Here is a 17,717-nt window from a genome sequence, read left to right as displayed (position 1 = left end):
GTGAGTCCTAACCAATTCTTTTTCTGGTGTGCATTTGAGCTGCAGGAGCCAGTTATGAAAAATTCATACAGGACGCTTCGGCAGTCCCACCTGTGTCCTTAACATCTGCTGGCTTCACGTCACATTAGAACTTCAAAGTGAATCCACCCCTGTGAAGGCAGCAAGCTTTCCCTACTGGCCAGAGATGGAGAGCTCAGAGACCTCCTGGACTTCCCGACAGGAATAGCCGTGCTGCCCAGGCTGCAGTTTATCTTCTTAACCAAACAAACCAGGAGAAGCCTTAAGACATAAAAATACCAACTATGAAAAGTGTACATAACAGCAGGTGCGGCCACTACAGGGCTGCATTTCACTTCTAACACTCCTGTTTTTAAAAATTTATTTATTTTTAGCCATACTCTCTTTATCTTTTGCTTCCCACAAACTTCAAGCATAGCCAAAATATTCAGCAAAAGGTAGTAAGGATTTTGAACTTTGAGGTACAGTTGTTCTGGAAACATTTTTTCCTCCCATTGGCGGTGACAGCACATGGCTCATCTACATGCTCTGAGACAAGGCTAGCCCCACTGCTCCGTCCTCATGCCTACTGCCCCCACAGAGGGGAAGGAGAGGTAGGACAAAGGACACACCACTGCTAAATTAACTACAGTGCAATCCACCAGGAATCTGACTCCTGGCACATTGCTACTCTGACTACAGTCACTACACAAAGGTTCTTAACTTTATTCTTCTGACACCAAGGAAAAATGTGTCTTCATTAAATAATAATTGGCTGTAATGTCTTTTGATTCTTCAGAAATGCAGGCTGGCAAATTTAAAAAATTTTTCATCAATCTTGTTGGTGTTTTCACAAAAGGCTACCTCAGAATAAAAAGATTTCTAGGTCCACAGCACACTATGTCTTGCCAAGGTGTGAAAGGGTATTTTGAATATCTAATTTCATAATAAATCCAGGGTGGTGAGGGGCCTGCAGTGCTCCCCAGGCGTCAGGCCCAAGCTGTGGCTCCCATTACAGAAAGCATCACCATGGTCCAGACAGAACCTAATTTAAACATGCAGTTCTGGGGAGTTTTACAGATTTATCAAGACTTCTGATCTTTAGAGGTTTTCAAAATAGAACTTTTAGTGGGAAAATGCATAATTGGTGCCATTTAACATTTAGCTAAATCCAATGTGTCAAAGGAAGGTTCTCCTAGGAATTAAATAATGAAGTTTTCCTCAAAGTCCTTCCTTTCCCTGCTGTACCTGGTCCTGATAAAAAGCAAAGAATTATACAAAGAAACAAAATGTGGGTTTTCTCCCAGTCCAGATCATCAACCTCATTATATTTCACCGTTTACACATTCTCTTTAGTGCCAATGAAAAGATAAAAATATTCAATGAAACAAAATGCAAGCAGTTAATTATAATATTTATGAGCAGATTCCAATATACTTTTAGTTGGGGTAGAAACAAATTATTGAAAAAATCTACATATTCTAATTATCTAATGCCATGGTATTGCATTCATATAGTAATTTGCAAATGTACTGTACCAGCTTTATTTTCTATAGGCTATCAGAATGGCCTATAGGAAACTACTAAATGTAAATTGTGAGTGTTCCGTGTACCAGAATTTTTGTGAAATTATGTTTCACCTCTTTTAACAAACTGAGGCCAATTTCTTTGTTTCTGACTTAGAAGTCTACCATCCTTGACTATTATTATTTATATCACAATTGAGTACTAAATCAGATTTGCTAAATAGAATAAATGGCTCTAGTTGTAAAATGTGGAAATCATTAAAAATAATCACAATCTACTTGATAATATAATTTCCACCCTTTGTTATCACTCCTGAAAATACCTTGAAAATCATATTCATTTCTCCTTTGACTCTGAGTTCAGATGATCCTTTAAATGGCAGTGCATCATGCACTGGATTTAGAGCACTCCCATCTAGTCAACTGGCATAATTCTCAGATCATTAAAAGGCCTCAGTGATTCTACATCTGCCCAGTCTCGGGAGCACGATTCAATTCCTGGGAATTAAGGACTGATGGCAGGATGAAGCACATGCAGCTGGCCAGATCACTTAACAGGAATGTGGAGGCAGGTAAGAACTCAGTTAATCTACAGATTCTAGCACCCAGCATTTGCTATGAACATTTCACCCTGTGAACTCTACTGGGCCTAAAGTAATTGTCCTGAAGGACCATGTGGAGCAAACTCCACCCTCTGCATGCCATACACTTTTCAAGCTAACTGAAGGAGAAAACCTTCAAGCATTGTTCAAAAAGATGAAATCTGCTACTCTACAGCCAGACCTATATAATTCACTCTTGTATAATGCGATCATAATATTTTGAAATTTACCATCTGGCATTACTATTTCCCAACCACATTTTCTCAACAGCATAATAACTGCATTTTGTACCATGAAGCTTCACACTGTCAACATTTGATGACACGCCCTCTACTTTGCACATGTGGATCCAGTATAGTTCAAAGTTCCTGCTTTGGGTTATTTTCCCCTTCTCTAGCAATTATCTCCTGCTGTACAGTTTCAAAGGCCAAACATTTAAAGTTTCCTCAAACTAAAATGCCCTCAAATAAACTGTACATATAACCGCGGTTTGTACATGTTTTCTTCATGATCCATGCTCTTAGTTTAATCAGATAGCAACAGTCTTAAATACTGTGCTTAAATACTGGTGATTTTACCACAACTTCATAGGCATATTTTTTTCCTCAAGAATATTATTATTATTAAAGGAACATAATCTGTACCTGATCTAGTCTCAAATAAAGTTCAAAAATACAATTCATAGTCAAAAGACATTTTGTTGTTATTAAACCAATGTACATTAACTATGTACAAAACATTTCTTTAAATCCACAAGACAAATAAGATCTTGCGTTCAAAAATACCAGTTCGATTCACATTTTCTGCAAATCATTTCAAAGGAAGCAACAGCTCTGAAGCTCTTCAAACTATTGATGTTGGATCAATATTAAACCATAACTACTATACCAGAGAGAGATGCGATTCATTGCAAAATGTCCCATCAGACTGTGGTTATTAATTAAGGCAAGATTTTATTTCTTTAGGAATTATCATCTGTAATTCCAAAACTCACTTGCTATGCTCAGATGAATGAAAGGGCTTGTCTTGTTTTCTCCGTTCCTCTCATTGACCGCCTGCACATAATAAGCCCCGGAATCACTTGTTGTCGTTGCAAGGATCACCAGCTGATTCTCCAGCGTTATGGCTCTGTTCCAAAAATCAGAGACAGTGTCAAAACCACTCCAGATAAGACAAAATTAATTTATTGGACCAACTACACAGCAATATCTAGAGTTTTTTAAAAAAAGATTTAAAAGGACAAAAACAATACACAGGCAGACTTTAGGAATGTGGCAACAGTGAGTCTTCTCTGGTCCCATGGAGTCCTATGGCTATAAGTCTCTGACTGTTTCAGGTGCTCCACATCTGTACCAAGCTTGACTTCGAGGAGACAATGTTTTGAAATACATACATCAAGAGGTTGCTAAAATCCAGAGATTCCTATAAGAATTCATCACAAGGCCATAGAGAAGTTCCAGGGAAGCTGTTCCTTCTTTTTCAGGCAGGGTTATTTGATTATGAAATGCTCACAAATCTTTGGAGTAGAGGGTTAGACTGTCAAATCTTTGGCCCAGGGCAAATGAGTCTGTCAAGATTTTCTCCATCAGGGTGGGGGATGGGGGTGCTCGCTAGAACCTTTGCATATTTATGTTTTATACTGGTGAGTAGAAGGAGGTGTCCAATGAGCATAGTGCTAACCCTTCAATTTTTCCAGCATCACTAAGAACCCTCATTTGCTTGCTCTGTCTCCACAACCTAAGAGTGCAAAGAAGCAAGTAGACTATTTGGTCTACATGATTGTGACCAAATCCTCCTCAAATGTCCAAGTATAATGCCAAAGGAACTGGAGACACACTCGACCCACCCACGCTTTCTCTGAACCACAGCTACCTGCAAAGGTCACATGGCAACCATGCACCTACAGAAGTAGACTAGTACACTTTCAATTGCTCCACATAAAGACTCTCACCATGCTACTCATTTTTAAAAAGCAAAGCAGAGCAATAGTAACAAAAACAGCATGGTACTGGTACCAAAACAGGCGGGTGGACCAATGGTACAGAATAGAGGACACAGAGACCAATCCACAAAATTACTACATTCTTATATTTGATAAAGGGGCTAAAAGCATGCAATGGAGGAAGGATAGCATCTTCAACAAATGGTGCTGGGAAAACTGGAAATCCATATGCAACAGAATGAAGCTGAATCCCTTTCTCTCGCCATGCACAAAAGTTAACTCAAAAATAAATCAAAGAGCTTGATTTCAAATCAGAGACTCTGCATCTGATAGAAGAAAAAGTTGGCTCCAATCTACATATTGTGGGGTCGGGCTCCAAATTCCTTAATAAGACACCCATAGCCCAAGAGTTAATAACAAGAATAAACAAATGGGACCTACTTAAACTAAAAAGTTTTTTCTCAGCAAGGGAAACAATAAGAGAGGTAAATAGGGAGCCTACATCCTGGGAACAAATCTTTACTCCTCACACTTCAGATAGAGCCCTAATATCCAGAGTATACAAAGAACTCAAAAAATTAGACAATAAGATAACAAATTACCCAATCGACAAATGGGCCAAGGACCTGAACAGACACTTCTCAGAGGAGGACATACAATCAATCAACAAGTACATGAAAAAATGCTCACCATCTCTAGCAGTCAGAAAAATGCAAATCAAAACCACCCTAAGATACCATCTCACTCCAGTAAGATTGGCAGCCATTATGAAGTCAAACAACAACAAGTGCTGGAGAGGATGTGGGGAAAAGGGTACACTTGTACATTGCTGGTGGGACTGCAAATTGGTGCAGCCAATTTGGAAAGCAGTATGGAGATTCCTGGGAAAGCTGGGAATGGAACCACAATTTGACCCAGCTATCGCCCTTCTGGGACTATTCCCTGAAGATCTTAAAAGAGCGTACTATAGGGATACTGCCACATCAATGTTCATAGCAGCACAATTCACAATAGCTAGACTGTGGAACCAACCCCGATGCCCCTCAATAGATGAATGGATAAAAAAAAATGTGGCATTTATACACAATGGAGTATTACACAGCACTAAAAAATGACAAATCATGGAATTTGCAGGGAAATGGATGGCATTAGAGCAGATTATGCTAAGTGAAGCTAGCCAATCCCTAAAAAACAAATGCCAAATGTCTTCTTTGATATAAGGAGAGCAACTAAGAAAAGAGCAGGGAGGAAGAGCATGAGGAAAAGATTAACATTAAACAGAGACGAGTGGTGGGAGGGAAAGGGAGAGAGAAGGGAAATTGCATGGAAATGGAAGGAGACTCTCATTGTTACACAAAATTACATATAAGAGGTTGTGAGGGGAAAGGGGGAAAAAGAAAAACAAGGGAGAGAATCGAATAACAGCAGATGGGGTAGAGAGAGAAGATGGGAGGGGAGGGGAGGGGGGGATAGTAGGGGATAGGAAAGGTAGCAGAATACAACAGTCACTAATATGGCATTATGTAAAAACGTGGATGTGTAACCGATGTGATTCTGCAATTTGTATTTGGGGTAAAAATGGGAGTTCATAACCCACGTGAATCAAATATATGAAAGATGATATGTCATGAGCTTTGTAATGTTTTGAACAACCAATAAAAAATGCAAATGTAAAAATAAATAAATAAAAATAAAAAGCAAAACAAATAATAAAGACACAATATCCATAAATCCAAGCAACTTTTCATTGAAATGGGGCCCCTCAGTGTCCTTTGCTTCTGTTAGGATTCTGTATTCCTTTTGCTAGTTAAGGAGATGAGTGGGGGAGGTAGAATTTGCTAAAAAATATAAACTGTGAACATGGGTAAACTGCTGTCCGGCTGGTGAGTTAGACAAGGAGGGAAAGATGCATTCTGAGCACAGAAACATCACTTCATCTGTGCTCTTATCTCCAGCGGACCAGAGACCCCAGGGCACCCAGTGGACTGCACCAGCAGGAAGAGCTCTGCTTATTTGTTTTTTTGATCCCAGTCAGAGCCCTTCTAGAACTGGACATGCAAACCTAGTAACTTCTCATGAGGAATTCAATGTAATAACAACCTTTTCCTTTCTGTTACCTTTTGAGAGGTTTTTCAAAAATTCTTGGTTTTTAAGCATTGTATAAAATTAGCTTAAGGAGAGACTGCTCACTCAGGGCTCCCACAGGACAGATTACACTATGGGTCTCTATGGCTAATTTATTTCATGTCTCATTTAGGAAAAATTCCCTATTAGGAAGTTTTCAATTTTTAGTACCATAAAAGTATTTCAAAAGAGTTGTACTATAATTATTTATGACTCCTTTATAGGTTCTTTTATAGAACCATAGAAATTGTTCCATTTTATTTTAGTGTATGTTACATTGGCACCTAAAATTAAATATGAATATTTACTACACATGAAGTTATACACATTTAATAGCATAATTTAAAAATGGAATATATAACTTTTTGCTTTAACATCTGATTTTCACCATAGTAATTTCAAATATGCTTATTATTTCTCAGAATTAGTCTTGTAAAATACCCATTAATTCTCTATATTATTTGTTACATTGTTTCAAGGATCTTGAAAACTTAAAAATACATAAAAATTTCCTCTCATATGGAAGCTAGAGGAAAAGAAGGAAATAAGGAGAGGAGAATTGGAGATCATAAAGATGCAGGGAAGATCAGTGGAGAAGAAGAAGGAGATTGAAGAAGAGAATGGAAGGATGGGAAAGGTGAGGAAATGCAGAATGAATGTTTAAAAAGAATGCTATGTGCATATATAAACACACCCAGGGAATTTCTCCTTTATGTATAAGTAGAAAAAAACAATCAAAAATAAACAAATGGGGCTGGGGTTGTGGCTCAGTGGTAGAGAACCTGCCTGGCATGTGTGAGGCACTGGGTTCGATTCTCAGCACCACAAAAATAAATAAATAAATAAATGGAGCGATTGTGTCCATCTACAACTACAAAAAATATTTTAAAAAATAAACAAATCGATGAGTGAAAGGAATATCAATAGAGTAACAGAAGGAGGACAGGGAAAGGGAAGAGGAAAGGGAAAAAGGGGGACATGAACTGAAATTGAGTTCCGTTCATGTATAATTCTGTCACGATGACCCAAATACGATGTATAACTATAATTCTCTTAAAAAAAAGAGCAATTGGAAACATTACAATTTACCTCTATTAAGGCTTTTATTTTTAATTTTTTTTCTATTAGCTTTTAATTTCTGAACATGTTTAAGTCACTATTCATGAAAAAAAACTTATTATTATTTTTTTGTTGTTGTTAAAAAGAACACACCACAAAAATGCTAAATCTTTGGACAATTTTAGATAGATGAGAATTAGTTCCCCATAAAACTATTCTTGTTTTCTCTCCAAATTGTTCTAAAAAAAGAGTTTTTACAAAGGAAACTGATTTTTTTTAAATGTAAATAAAATATCTAAAAACATTCATATCAATTTTGAGTCCTGGTAACTGTTGTGATGCTTTAAGAAACTTTTTTTTTTTTTTTTTTTGGTGACAGCACAGCAGCACGTGCCTAGAGCACCCAGCTTCACACCTGCCCAGGCAGCCTGCAGGGTAAGGGGGCCGCCTTTCTCAACATCAGGATTGGACATGGTCATTTGTCCCTGGTGTTCATGGTGGCAATTTAATAGCTATGAGGATATGACCTTTGAATGAAGCTAACAATGTGGGTAGAAGGAGAGGGAGAACAGAAGGTCCTTGGGTCCCTGACAGCCTGGCAGAGCCCACCAACCAACCACCCATCCTGCAGCCAGCCTGCCTCTGCACATTCTATTTCAGGGATACCACACTTCAGTCAATTTAAAACCTATTTTGAGTCAGAGTTTCTGTTACTAGACTTCAACAATGTGCTGACACAGATTCAAAAAGCACAGGTAACAGCATCCATTTGGGATGAAAAAGTGTATTCTTCTGGGCGCCGAGAAAACAACTGTACACATGACATGTTCTGCATGTATGCATGAAGCATGCAGCTGCAGGCGGCCTCTAAGGAGGGAGAGTCAAGTTAGTCTCTTTTGAATTATGTATTTTAAAATATTTTCCAACCTTTGTACTGTAAACAAATATTACTTTTGTTATCAGAAGAATAGTGTTCTAAAGGAATGCAAGGGCATGCTAAGTAATTATGGTAGCAAAATTCAATACTTTGACCTAATATGAACCACTCAGCTTTGTTAGAACATAATTCCAGAGAATTCATTTAAAACTTACATTGAATTTACAGGAAAATTACAGTATTCAGCCAGAGAAATTTTCCTTTTACTTTATAGAAATGTACATATGGCTTTATGTAAAATAATTTCCTTAGTCTTCCTCCATTTTAATTCTATATTTAAAAATAGAACCTCATAATTCTATCTTCTAATTCCATGACTTGGTAATAAAAATAATAAGGAAAATCTCAGTTCAATATGTGTGAAATGAACTACAGCTCAGAAAACTAGAATGTTGGGTTTATAAAGAACACATTAGAGGGGCTGGGGTTGTAGCTCGGGCATACAAAGGTAGGGCCACCTTGCTGGGGAGTGTATGGTGGAGCTTCCTGCTACCCATTTCCAGGTGATGTCATGTTCCTCATGCCACAATAAATCATCCGCTTTCAGAAATGTGACATTAACATAATAATCCTGGAAGCACAGGATTTATGGTTGGTAGAAACAGTTCAGTGGGTAGTTGATGGACCTCCAGACCAGGAAGGAAAAGTCAGAGCATACATTTATAGGAGCAGAACCAAATACTTTTGTTTACTGTCTACTGAGTGACTATTTGGGTTCTCAGGCCTGTGACTGAGAGTGGAAGGGAAAATAACTGAACCAAGAATATACTGTTTGGGGCCCATGGAGCTTATGTTGAGTTATTTATATACTAGGGGAAGTGACAGAAAGTACTTTAATAACTTTCGCTTAGAAGTATTTGTGGGCAAAGGGAGGAGTTTCAGGAGGGGTTCAGAAGCTTCCATGGGGTGCTGCAAAATTTGCCATGAAACCATCCTTTGGCTTCCATAAAAAGAGAAATCATCTTTAGTTACCAGTAAGTATTTTGATCTTTGGCACTTTTAACACAAACTAGAAAGGGTAATACAAGTACTGAATTATATATTATGATGCAAATTCAATAATGTCCAGTAAAAGAAGAACTTAGCCCATAACATATAAAAGCATAATTTGAGTCTGTAGTTTTACTATTACAAATGCTAAAGTAACATTTGATTAGTTTTAACTGACATTCAAATACATTAAAAAAATCAGAGAGCAGGAAAACGTAGAACATTCATTTTTAAGTCCTTAAAAAATTAGAACATTTAAAATATTCCCCATTTCAACAAAACAACTTTTTAATGGGTTGGTTCTAAAGCTCAATGTTCTGAGTATAATCTAGATCTCAAGCCCCACTTTAATAGCAAGTTCAAGGCAGACAACTTCGGAACTGATGAACTTGCCTTAGCTATATAATTACAAGAACTAAAATTGCTTCCAAGGAGTTTTGGCAATCACGAGGCCCTGGATACTGGATAAATGTTAAGGCACCACAGTGACATGTTTACTGAGTCAGGAAGTAAACACTTGCTGTCCACCAGTGAGTGACTCTGGGATGAAAGACATTTAGAAAACAAGTGAGGAAAGAATCTGGGAAACCTGTTTCCCAGAATTTCAAACCAACATAAATGACAAGTGGAGTTGTGTTCATTAACAGAATGTATGAATCTAATATGTCCCTGATTTTGTTCCCTCAGGTTTATCACTTGGTCCCCAGAAGTCCTAGGTAAGCAGGCACCTAGGGGAAAGGCAGCCATCAAATCTGAGAGCTGTCATTATTCTGTAAAGATACATTGCACTTTCCAGAGAAGGGAGACTAGAGACAGAAAGCCTTCTGCCAGTAAGTTGCCTTAGAGGTCCATGCCTTGCAAAACACTTCAATGTAGTATATGCAGGGATCATTTCCTATGGCAGATGTAGTTAATTTCATAATAGCGAGTATATGGAAAAGATACAGTTAGATTTGTATGAATTCACCTTTGTACAACTCTTCCATATTGATGATCAACTCTTAACTAGAGATGCAAATGGAGGTAAGATATCCCGTAAGTCCCGTGGATTTGAAATACACTCAAATTCACACATTTTGTCATATCCACAATGTTCCCTGGTTTTTAAAGCAGAGAACATGATAAACAAAAGCATACAATCAATAATTGTGTTAAGTATGGGGCTGGGGCTGGGGCTCAGTGCTTGCCTCACAGGTGTGAGGCACTGGGTCTGATCCTTAGCATCACATAAAAATAAATAAATAAATAAACAAATAAAGGTATTTTTTAAAAAGACTACATTAAAAAATAACTGTGTTAAGTGAAATGCAAAAAAAATAAGAAACTATTTAGGTTTTCACACTCACATATTTGCTCTGGCTATTCCTCTCTGAACTTGCAACTATATTTTAATACTTGGAACCCTAGTAAGTGGAAAAGTAATTTTCCCTTTCAGTAAATAGGAATGGAGTGCATACTATGTGTATGATACCATCCAGGGAAAGGACGATGTGAAATGTGATCATTAAAACACAAGGAGAGGGGCTGAGGTTGTGGCACAGCGGTAGAGGACTCGCCTCACACGTGCGAGGCCCTGGGTTCGATCCTCACACCGCATTAAAAATAAATAAATAAAAAATAAAGGTATTGTGTCCAACTACAACTAAAAAAAAGAAATTTTAAAAAGACCAAAAAAAAAAAAACCACACAAGGAGGTATCTCAAAAAACAAAAAACAAAAAACAAAACAAAAAAAACCCCAAAAACCCACACAAGTACAATTAGAAAAATGAGAAATTATACCCCAATGATACAAATGTATGAATTGCCAAGATCATTGTAATGTCATATGTAGATAATAAAAAATAATAAAAATAAATTAAATTGCTAGAAAATTAAAAAAAACAAACAGAAAAAAACACACAAGGAGGTATCTCAAAACACACACACACACACACACACACACACACACACACACACAAGGAGGTATCTCATAAGAGATAAACACAGCTGGATGAAGTTCCACAGGTGGATGGGATTTTGGAGGAATGATAAGCCAAGTACCTAGCCTCCATCACTGACATGCGGATCTGACCACAGCTGTCCTAGTGACAGCTGCTCCAGGATAAAATATGATGCATATCAGAGTGGAAAGACAGACCCAATTCTCTGACCCTAAAGATAGTAAGAGTTCAGAACTGAGCCCGTTTTGCTGTAGGTAATGTGGAAAACACCATCCTCACTTCTGCTAACTCACCCATGCAGGAATCTCACCTTCCATGGGAGCTCTGGCCAGGGGCTCCTGCAGGTCAGGCAGCACAACCAACTCTCTCCCAAACTTGGGCCTGATTTGGGCCTTCCTGACTGCTTCCAGGAGCATGGGTGCTGGGTAAGTACCCTGGTCTGCCTGGCCCCCAGCAGCAGAAAGAAACTTCAGCGGACCATCAGAAGAGAAGCAGAGAGGCACATTCCCCTACCTAAGGAGTACATTGCTGGTCTCCAAATAAAAGCAGAAAAGAGACCTGAGCTCAGGTTCGTTCATTTATTCATCTTCTCCCAGCCCAGTTCCCCGAGTGGCCTGGTATCTGGAAGCAGAACACAGACTGCCTTAGAATGACAGCCCAAAGAGTTCTACAGGGAAAATACCTTGTTTTCTCACCAGAACAAGATGATTATGGCTGAAAGGAAGTGAACACTATAAATGAACCTGGGTTGAGTTATCCAAGTCTCTTGTTAATACAGAGGCTCTTTAAGCAACCAGACAATGCACCCTGGGTTGAGTAATGGAACTAGAATCTAATATGTCCCTGATTTTGTTCCCTCAGTTTTATCACTTGGTTTTCCCATCTATAAAATGGGGACAAAATACTGACATCAAAAAGCCTTATGAAGTGCAAATAAGGTAAGATGTGAATGGGGCTGTCTAAGCCACTCACTGATATTTTACAAGTATGAATGTTGTTATTGGATGCAGGGAGTGAGAACAATACATGTCAAAAACCGCCCAATGTGGGGCGGCAAATTAAACACTTTATAAAGTCTCAGCAGACTGCTGTGCACACATAGCCAGACCTCCGAATTATAAGATGAAAGTCACCAAATGACCAGAAACTTCGATCTACTACCTAAAATGGCCTCCTGATGTGCACAGGAGACAGAGTGAGATGATGTCCCAAAGGCCTGTCCCTGGCCTTCCTTATCACCTGTTCCTGTGTCATGCACAGAACTGGTCCTTTCCTCTAGGAGAACAGATCCTGCCTAGGAGGAGGGATGGAAAAGAAAGGAGCTTATAGGGTAACTGCTGATAGAACAGATGAAAGATGCATTAATCAGGGCTTTTGACCAGAAGAACTATATTTCTTATTTATAGCAGTGTTTCTTAAAAGTCCCAGCTAATCTAAACAGCATTTTGGTCCATTTTTACTTTTCTGAGGGCTTTTATTATTGTAACTAATTAATTCTAGTACAAAGCACAAATAAATGGCCATGCCAAATTCTTGGTGTGGACAATCACAAGAGGATGGCAGGAACAAGGAAGGACTACATAGAGCTGAGGTCTATACACAAAAATTTCCAGCCAAGATTTTTTTCTGAAAAAGAAACAAGACCGAATAAAAAATGTGTGGAATATACATTTTTTAGTCTTTTAGCTTCTTAAACAAAGGAACTCACCCAGTGTTAAAAGGGGGGACATCGAAGAGAGCCTCTCCAGATGGGCCCTTGTGGGAGCCCCTTTCTCCCTGAGATGCTCTGTAAACACCAGACAAAGTTGAGGTAAGTTCAGTTTATACATCAATGGAATAAAACAAAACCCAATTCAATTCAAATTAAAAGAATATGGCTATAGAAGGGAAGACACTTTTCACCAAATTGATGGAATGTAAAGACCAGTGCTGCGGCCAATGCAGTGAATGCTAGAGGGTTAAGGTGCAGGACTCACAGTCATGCACCTGTGGCCAGAGACGCTCCCCACCAACTTGGATGACATAGGCTGAGGCAGGAAAGCTGGAGGCTGGCAATTCACTTTGCAGCCACAGCTTCTCTCCACATCCTACTTTCTTCAGAACAAGGTAGTCCGGAGTCTTTCTTTCCTGTGCAGATAAAGGGGCATGGGCAGAGCACTTGACCCAGGCTCTGCAGGACTCCGTCCGCATGGGATTATGTCTTAGTGGCAGGATCAAGCATCAGCAGCAGCAGCAGCTATGAAAGAGCTAGCACTTTTCTAAAAGCAAATAACTGCAGAGGAATACTCGAAAATTACGAGCGGAGCAAATTGCTTTTTTGAATGTTCTCCACCTTTCACGTCTGTCTTTGCATTAGCTCCTCTTTGAAGGAGCATAATTATTGCCAAGAGTTCCACTCTTTTGTTAAACTCCTTTTGATTACTCAGTGACAAAGCTGTGCCTGCAGAGATGGGAGCACCTGCGAAGGCCGAAGCTGATTCCCGCCTCAAGTGTGACAGCTCATCTTAGTGACTGTGGTGCCTCTCGCTGCCTCCTAGAAAATGAGGGCTCCCCAAGCCGCAGGTAGTCAGCGTCATGCTCCAGGACAAAACTCGGTCAACAATGAAGACAGAAGGAATCTGAATGGAAAGTCAAATTCTCTTTCAGTGGCTTTTTTCTTTCTGGAAGTGATTGTGACAGACCTTTCTGGAATGTGTGAATGGCGTGCCTGTTGGGCCCTCTGCTGTTCTACCAGCTGGCCCCACTGCTCTCTGTGGCCATGGACACAGTCCTGCAGGGCAGTGGAACAGCATCCAACAAGTGCAAACTAATTTATAAACAAAGCTGGGAGATGTTCAAAATCCTGGGCCCCTAAACTCAACTGTAAAAGTGTAAAATGGACTTCCTGGCCACCAAGCAGAGCTGCCCTCCCAGGCTGGGCTGTGACCAGGAGACCTTGCACTGTTTATACCTGTGCTGTGCGTTTTTCCAAAGATGCTGGCCATCCATGCAGCTGAACTGTTAGCCATGGCTGGGAAACAGACCCCCCATGTTTCTTTCAAAGTTCTTAGAGATTTCCACACAGACAACCACAGCCATGAGTCTGCTGGTCTGGGGCCCATCTCCCTGAGGCCTGGCCTTCCAGTCTTTCCACATCCTTCTACCTCCTGGGGTTGATGCAGTTCCTTGGAGGACACCAAGCTCATTCCCTCTTGACTTTCCTCAACCAAGCCTCTGCTCTGCCCTCCTGGCAGGAGAGATGAGAAGAAGCCTTTTTGGACACTTCCTAAGGGCCTGCAAATTGCTAAAAGCTCTGTGCATATTCTCTCATCTAGTCCCCACAAGGACTCAAATTCCTTCACAGTGGACCAAGGTTTTAGATCCAGAGACACCCCTGCAGGAGCCCCTTCTCCAACACTGCCTAGCTGTATGACACTGTGACATTGCACAAGCTGCTTGAATGGTGGCTCTAATCCCCAGGTCCTGAGTAATGGGGATAACATACCTGTCTCTTAGTACTGGTAGAAAAATTACATGAGACAATATTTTAAAAATCAGTGATTTATGTAATATCTAGCATATACTCAAAACTCAAAACTGGTTAGCTACTGTCATTGTCTCCACTTCACAGACAGAAAACTGAAGCTTAGAAGTGACAGAATTCCTCCAAAGAAAGTGAAGAATGAAGACTCTAACCCAGTCACACACCCCAGATGTTTCAACTTCCCTTCAAATCTCTTGTCCTCAATCTCCATGCTACCTTTTCTGTCCCCAGAGGAGTAAGGCCAGACTCTAGAAATAGCATGCCCTACAAACTTTTGTTCTGGCAATCACATGCTGCATCTTAGGCACCTCCTGCCCCCTGTCCCCAGGTCTCACACCTGACTCCCAGAGGCTCTACCCAGGCCTGGAATATGGTATGATGACGAAGAAATAGGCAAGGACATGTAGGAGGGTGCAGTGCCACTGGGTTTAAGGAAGCCCCAGATGCGGCCTGAACCAGGAGGACTGCACCACAACACAAGGAGCCTCGGGGTCACCATGCCATTCTAGCTATGTAAGCTGGACTTAGGGGGTTTCCTTTCCACCCAGACAGACCCCAAAAGCCAAGCCTGGTTAACCAGAGGCAAAACCAAGAGCCCTGGGTCTAGTCATTAGAGATTAATGAAAACAGTTTCCTTTAGAGAGAATATATTTTTTTCTCAAGAGCTGCTGAATTTGAACTCTTCCAGAAAAAGCTTTATAAAACCCTTTGTTATAAACATTTATGATGTGTCTAAAATGAGAAAATAAGCAGGTAACTTCAGACTTGCCTGAGTGAATGGTGATATGCCCCAAATTTAGCTATACATAATTCAAAGAGGACTTCTAGAGAAAGTCTTATTATAAGAACACCTTATTAGGGCTGGGGATATGGCTCATGCGTGCGGCCCGGGTTCGATCCTCAGCACTACATACAAACAAAGATGTTGTGTCCGCCGAAAACTAAAAAATAAATATTAAAAAATTCTCTCTCTTAAAAAAAGAGAACACCTTATTAACTGTGAGAACCACCTGTGAGAAATAGGCAGGAAATATATTTAAGTAATATCACTCAGTTCCTAAGTATCCCACATGAAAATAAAAACAGAAAAAAGGAATAAAAAAGAAAAAAGGGTGGCAGCCATTTTCCCCAACTGTGTCTACTTCTTAGCATTGTCAATGATCATGCTGTTCATTTCCATGACAAACGTCACATGGTGACATAAAACCCAATTGCCTCCATCTGTCTTCCTAGAGAATTACAGTGCAGTTCCTTAAGTTGTGAGGTATTTTTTCTTAGTCCCTGGCGCATTTCTCAAATAGGCATTTTAGGTTTGCCACAAGCAGCAGTTAACTGGCTACTCTGAACCAAAATGATTAAAATGCACCAAGCACTAAATTTTGAGCAGATTAAAAGAACACAAATGTTCATTCTTTTCTTTACTCATCTAAAAACTAGTACTGAGCACCTGCTGGGTATTACTGACTAAGAAGAGAGTACTGAAGAGCTCATCAGCCATCACAGTCCAGCAGGGACAGAAGTTAAAGGTGCTGTTGTAGCCCTCAGTGCACACTATTGTCCTAAATGCTACTCCTCACAAGAGGAGCCAGTGCTTTCTGGAGAAATCCTGGGTCTCAGCAGGAAATGTACCAGATGCCCCTGGACCATATCACATAGTAAGGAAGCAAAGGCAAAGTCATGCCAAATGGACCCAACCTTAAAGATTCCCATTATTCAGAAAGGGGACGTTTTGAGCATCAATGTGAACAAGTCAGAAAGGAAGAATAAAACCATCTCAGTTTGCAAATGACATCACCTATATAGGAAATAACCAAGAAATCTATAAAACACCAATGAAGATGACAACAACTCAGAGACCATTAAGCAAGTTCACAAAGGATAGAATTTCATTCAGGATAGAATGAAAAACAATTGATTTATTGTATTTAAAAATTTTTTTTAGTTGTATATGGATATGATGTCTTTATTTTTATGTGGTGGTGAGGATTGAACCCAGTGCCTCACACAACCTAGGCAAGTGTTCTACAACTCCAGCCCCAATTTATTTTATTTTAATAGCTTAAACAGTACAAATGTATTTTTTAAATGTCAAATAATTGTATATGTTTATGGTGTATGTCACAATGTTTCAATATGTGAATAAACCATGGGATGGCTAAATCAAGCTAATTAACATTTTATTACTTCCCATATTTATCTTATAGTGAGAATACTTAAACTCTACTCTCCTAGCAATTTTCAAGTATACAATACATTGTTATTATCTATAGTCATCAAGATGTAATATAAATACTTTGAACTTATTCCTTCTCTCTAACTGAAATTTTGTGTCTTTGAACATCTCCTAACCCTCACCCCAATTCTATTTCTTTTAATTTAAATATTTTCTTTTAGTTGTAGATGGGTACAATACCTTTATTTTATATATTTATTTTCATGTGGTGCTGAGGATCAAACTCAGTGCCTCACACGTGCTAGGCAAGTGCTCTAACATTGAGCTAAAACACCAGTCCCCCAATTCTATTTCTATGGAATAGTAACAAACATGTGAAAACCAGAATTTAAGCCATAATACCATTTGCAATCACTCAACAGAAATATACAGTTGAAAATTGAGTAAATATGTACAGGATTTGTATGCCAAAAATACTAAGGGAAGAAGTTAAAGCTCTAAATAAATGGAGATATGTGCTGAATTCGTGGGTTGGAATAGTTTCAACAAAGTAAAAATATCAGTTTTCTCCCAATGGGTCTCTAAGTTTAATGTGATTCCTACCAAAATCTCAGCAATAGGAAAGATTATTATAAAATTTGTAGCTAGAGGAAAGACTATTCTAAAATTAATATGAAGTGGCAAAGTAATTAGAATAACTAAAAAACAATTTTTTAAAAAGGAGCCACGTGGTAGGAATCATTCAACCAGACATTAAGATTTATTATATAGCTGCAGTAATCATGACAGTGTGGTATTGCCAAGAAGAAAGATGCACGAAATCGAACAGAATAAAAAACTCAGAAATGCGCACAGAAAAGTACAATCAACTGATTTTTAGCAAAAGTTCAAAAACAAGTCAG

The 17,717-nt window shown here is 39.1% G+C and overlaps 1 protein-coding gene across 2 annotated transcripts in view; it reads right to left on the bottom strand.

Annotated features, from left to right (window-relative positions):
- The window catches only part of SDK1 (sidekick cell adhesion molecule 1), a 901,672-nt gene that overhangs the window by 353,991 nt on the left and 529,964 nt on the right, over positions 1 to 17,717 (bottom strand). For both annotated transcript variants that reach the window (XM_081298615.1, XM_081298616.1), the window contains exon 5: positions 3,120 to 3,253. In XM_081298615.1, the coding sequence (XP_081154741.1) occupies positions 3,120 to 3,253 (134 nt within the window). The remainder of the gene's footprint in view (positions 1 to 3,119; positions 3,254 to 17,717) is intronic.

This window comes from Spermophilus citellus (assembly GCF_964194105.1).
Source record: "Spermophilus citellus genome assembly, chromosome: 6".
In the NCBI taxonomy this organism is placed as follows: Eukaryota; Metazoa; Chordata; class Mammalia; order Rodentia; family Sciuridae; genus Spermophilus; species Spermophilus citellus.
This window is presented reverse-complemented; position numbering and strand designations above follow the sequence as displayed.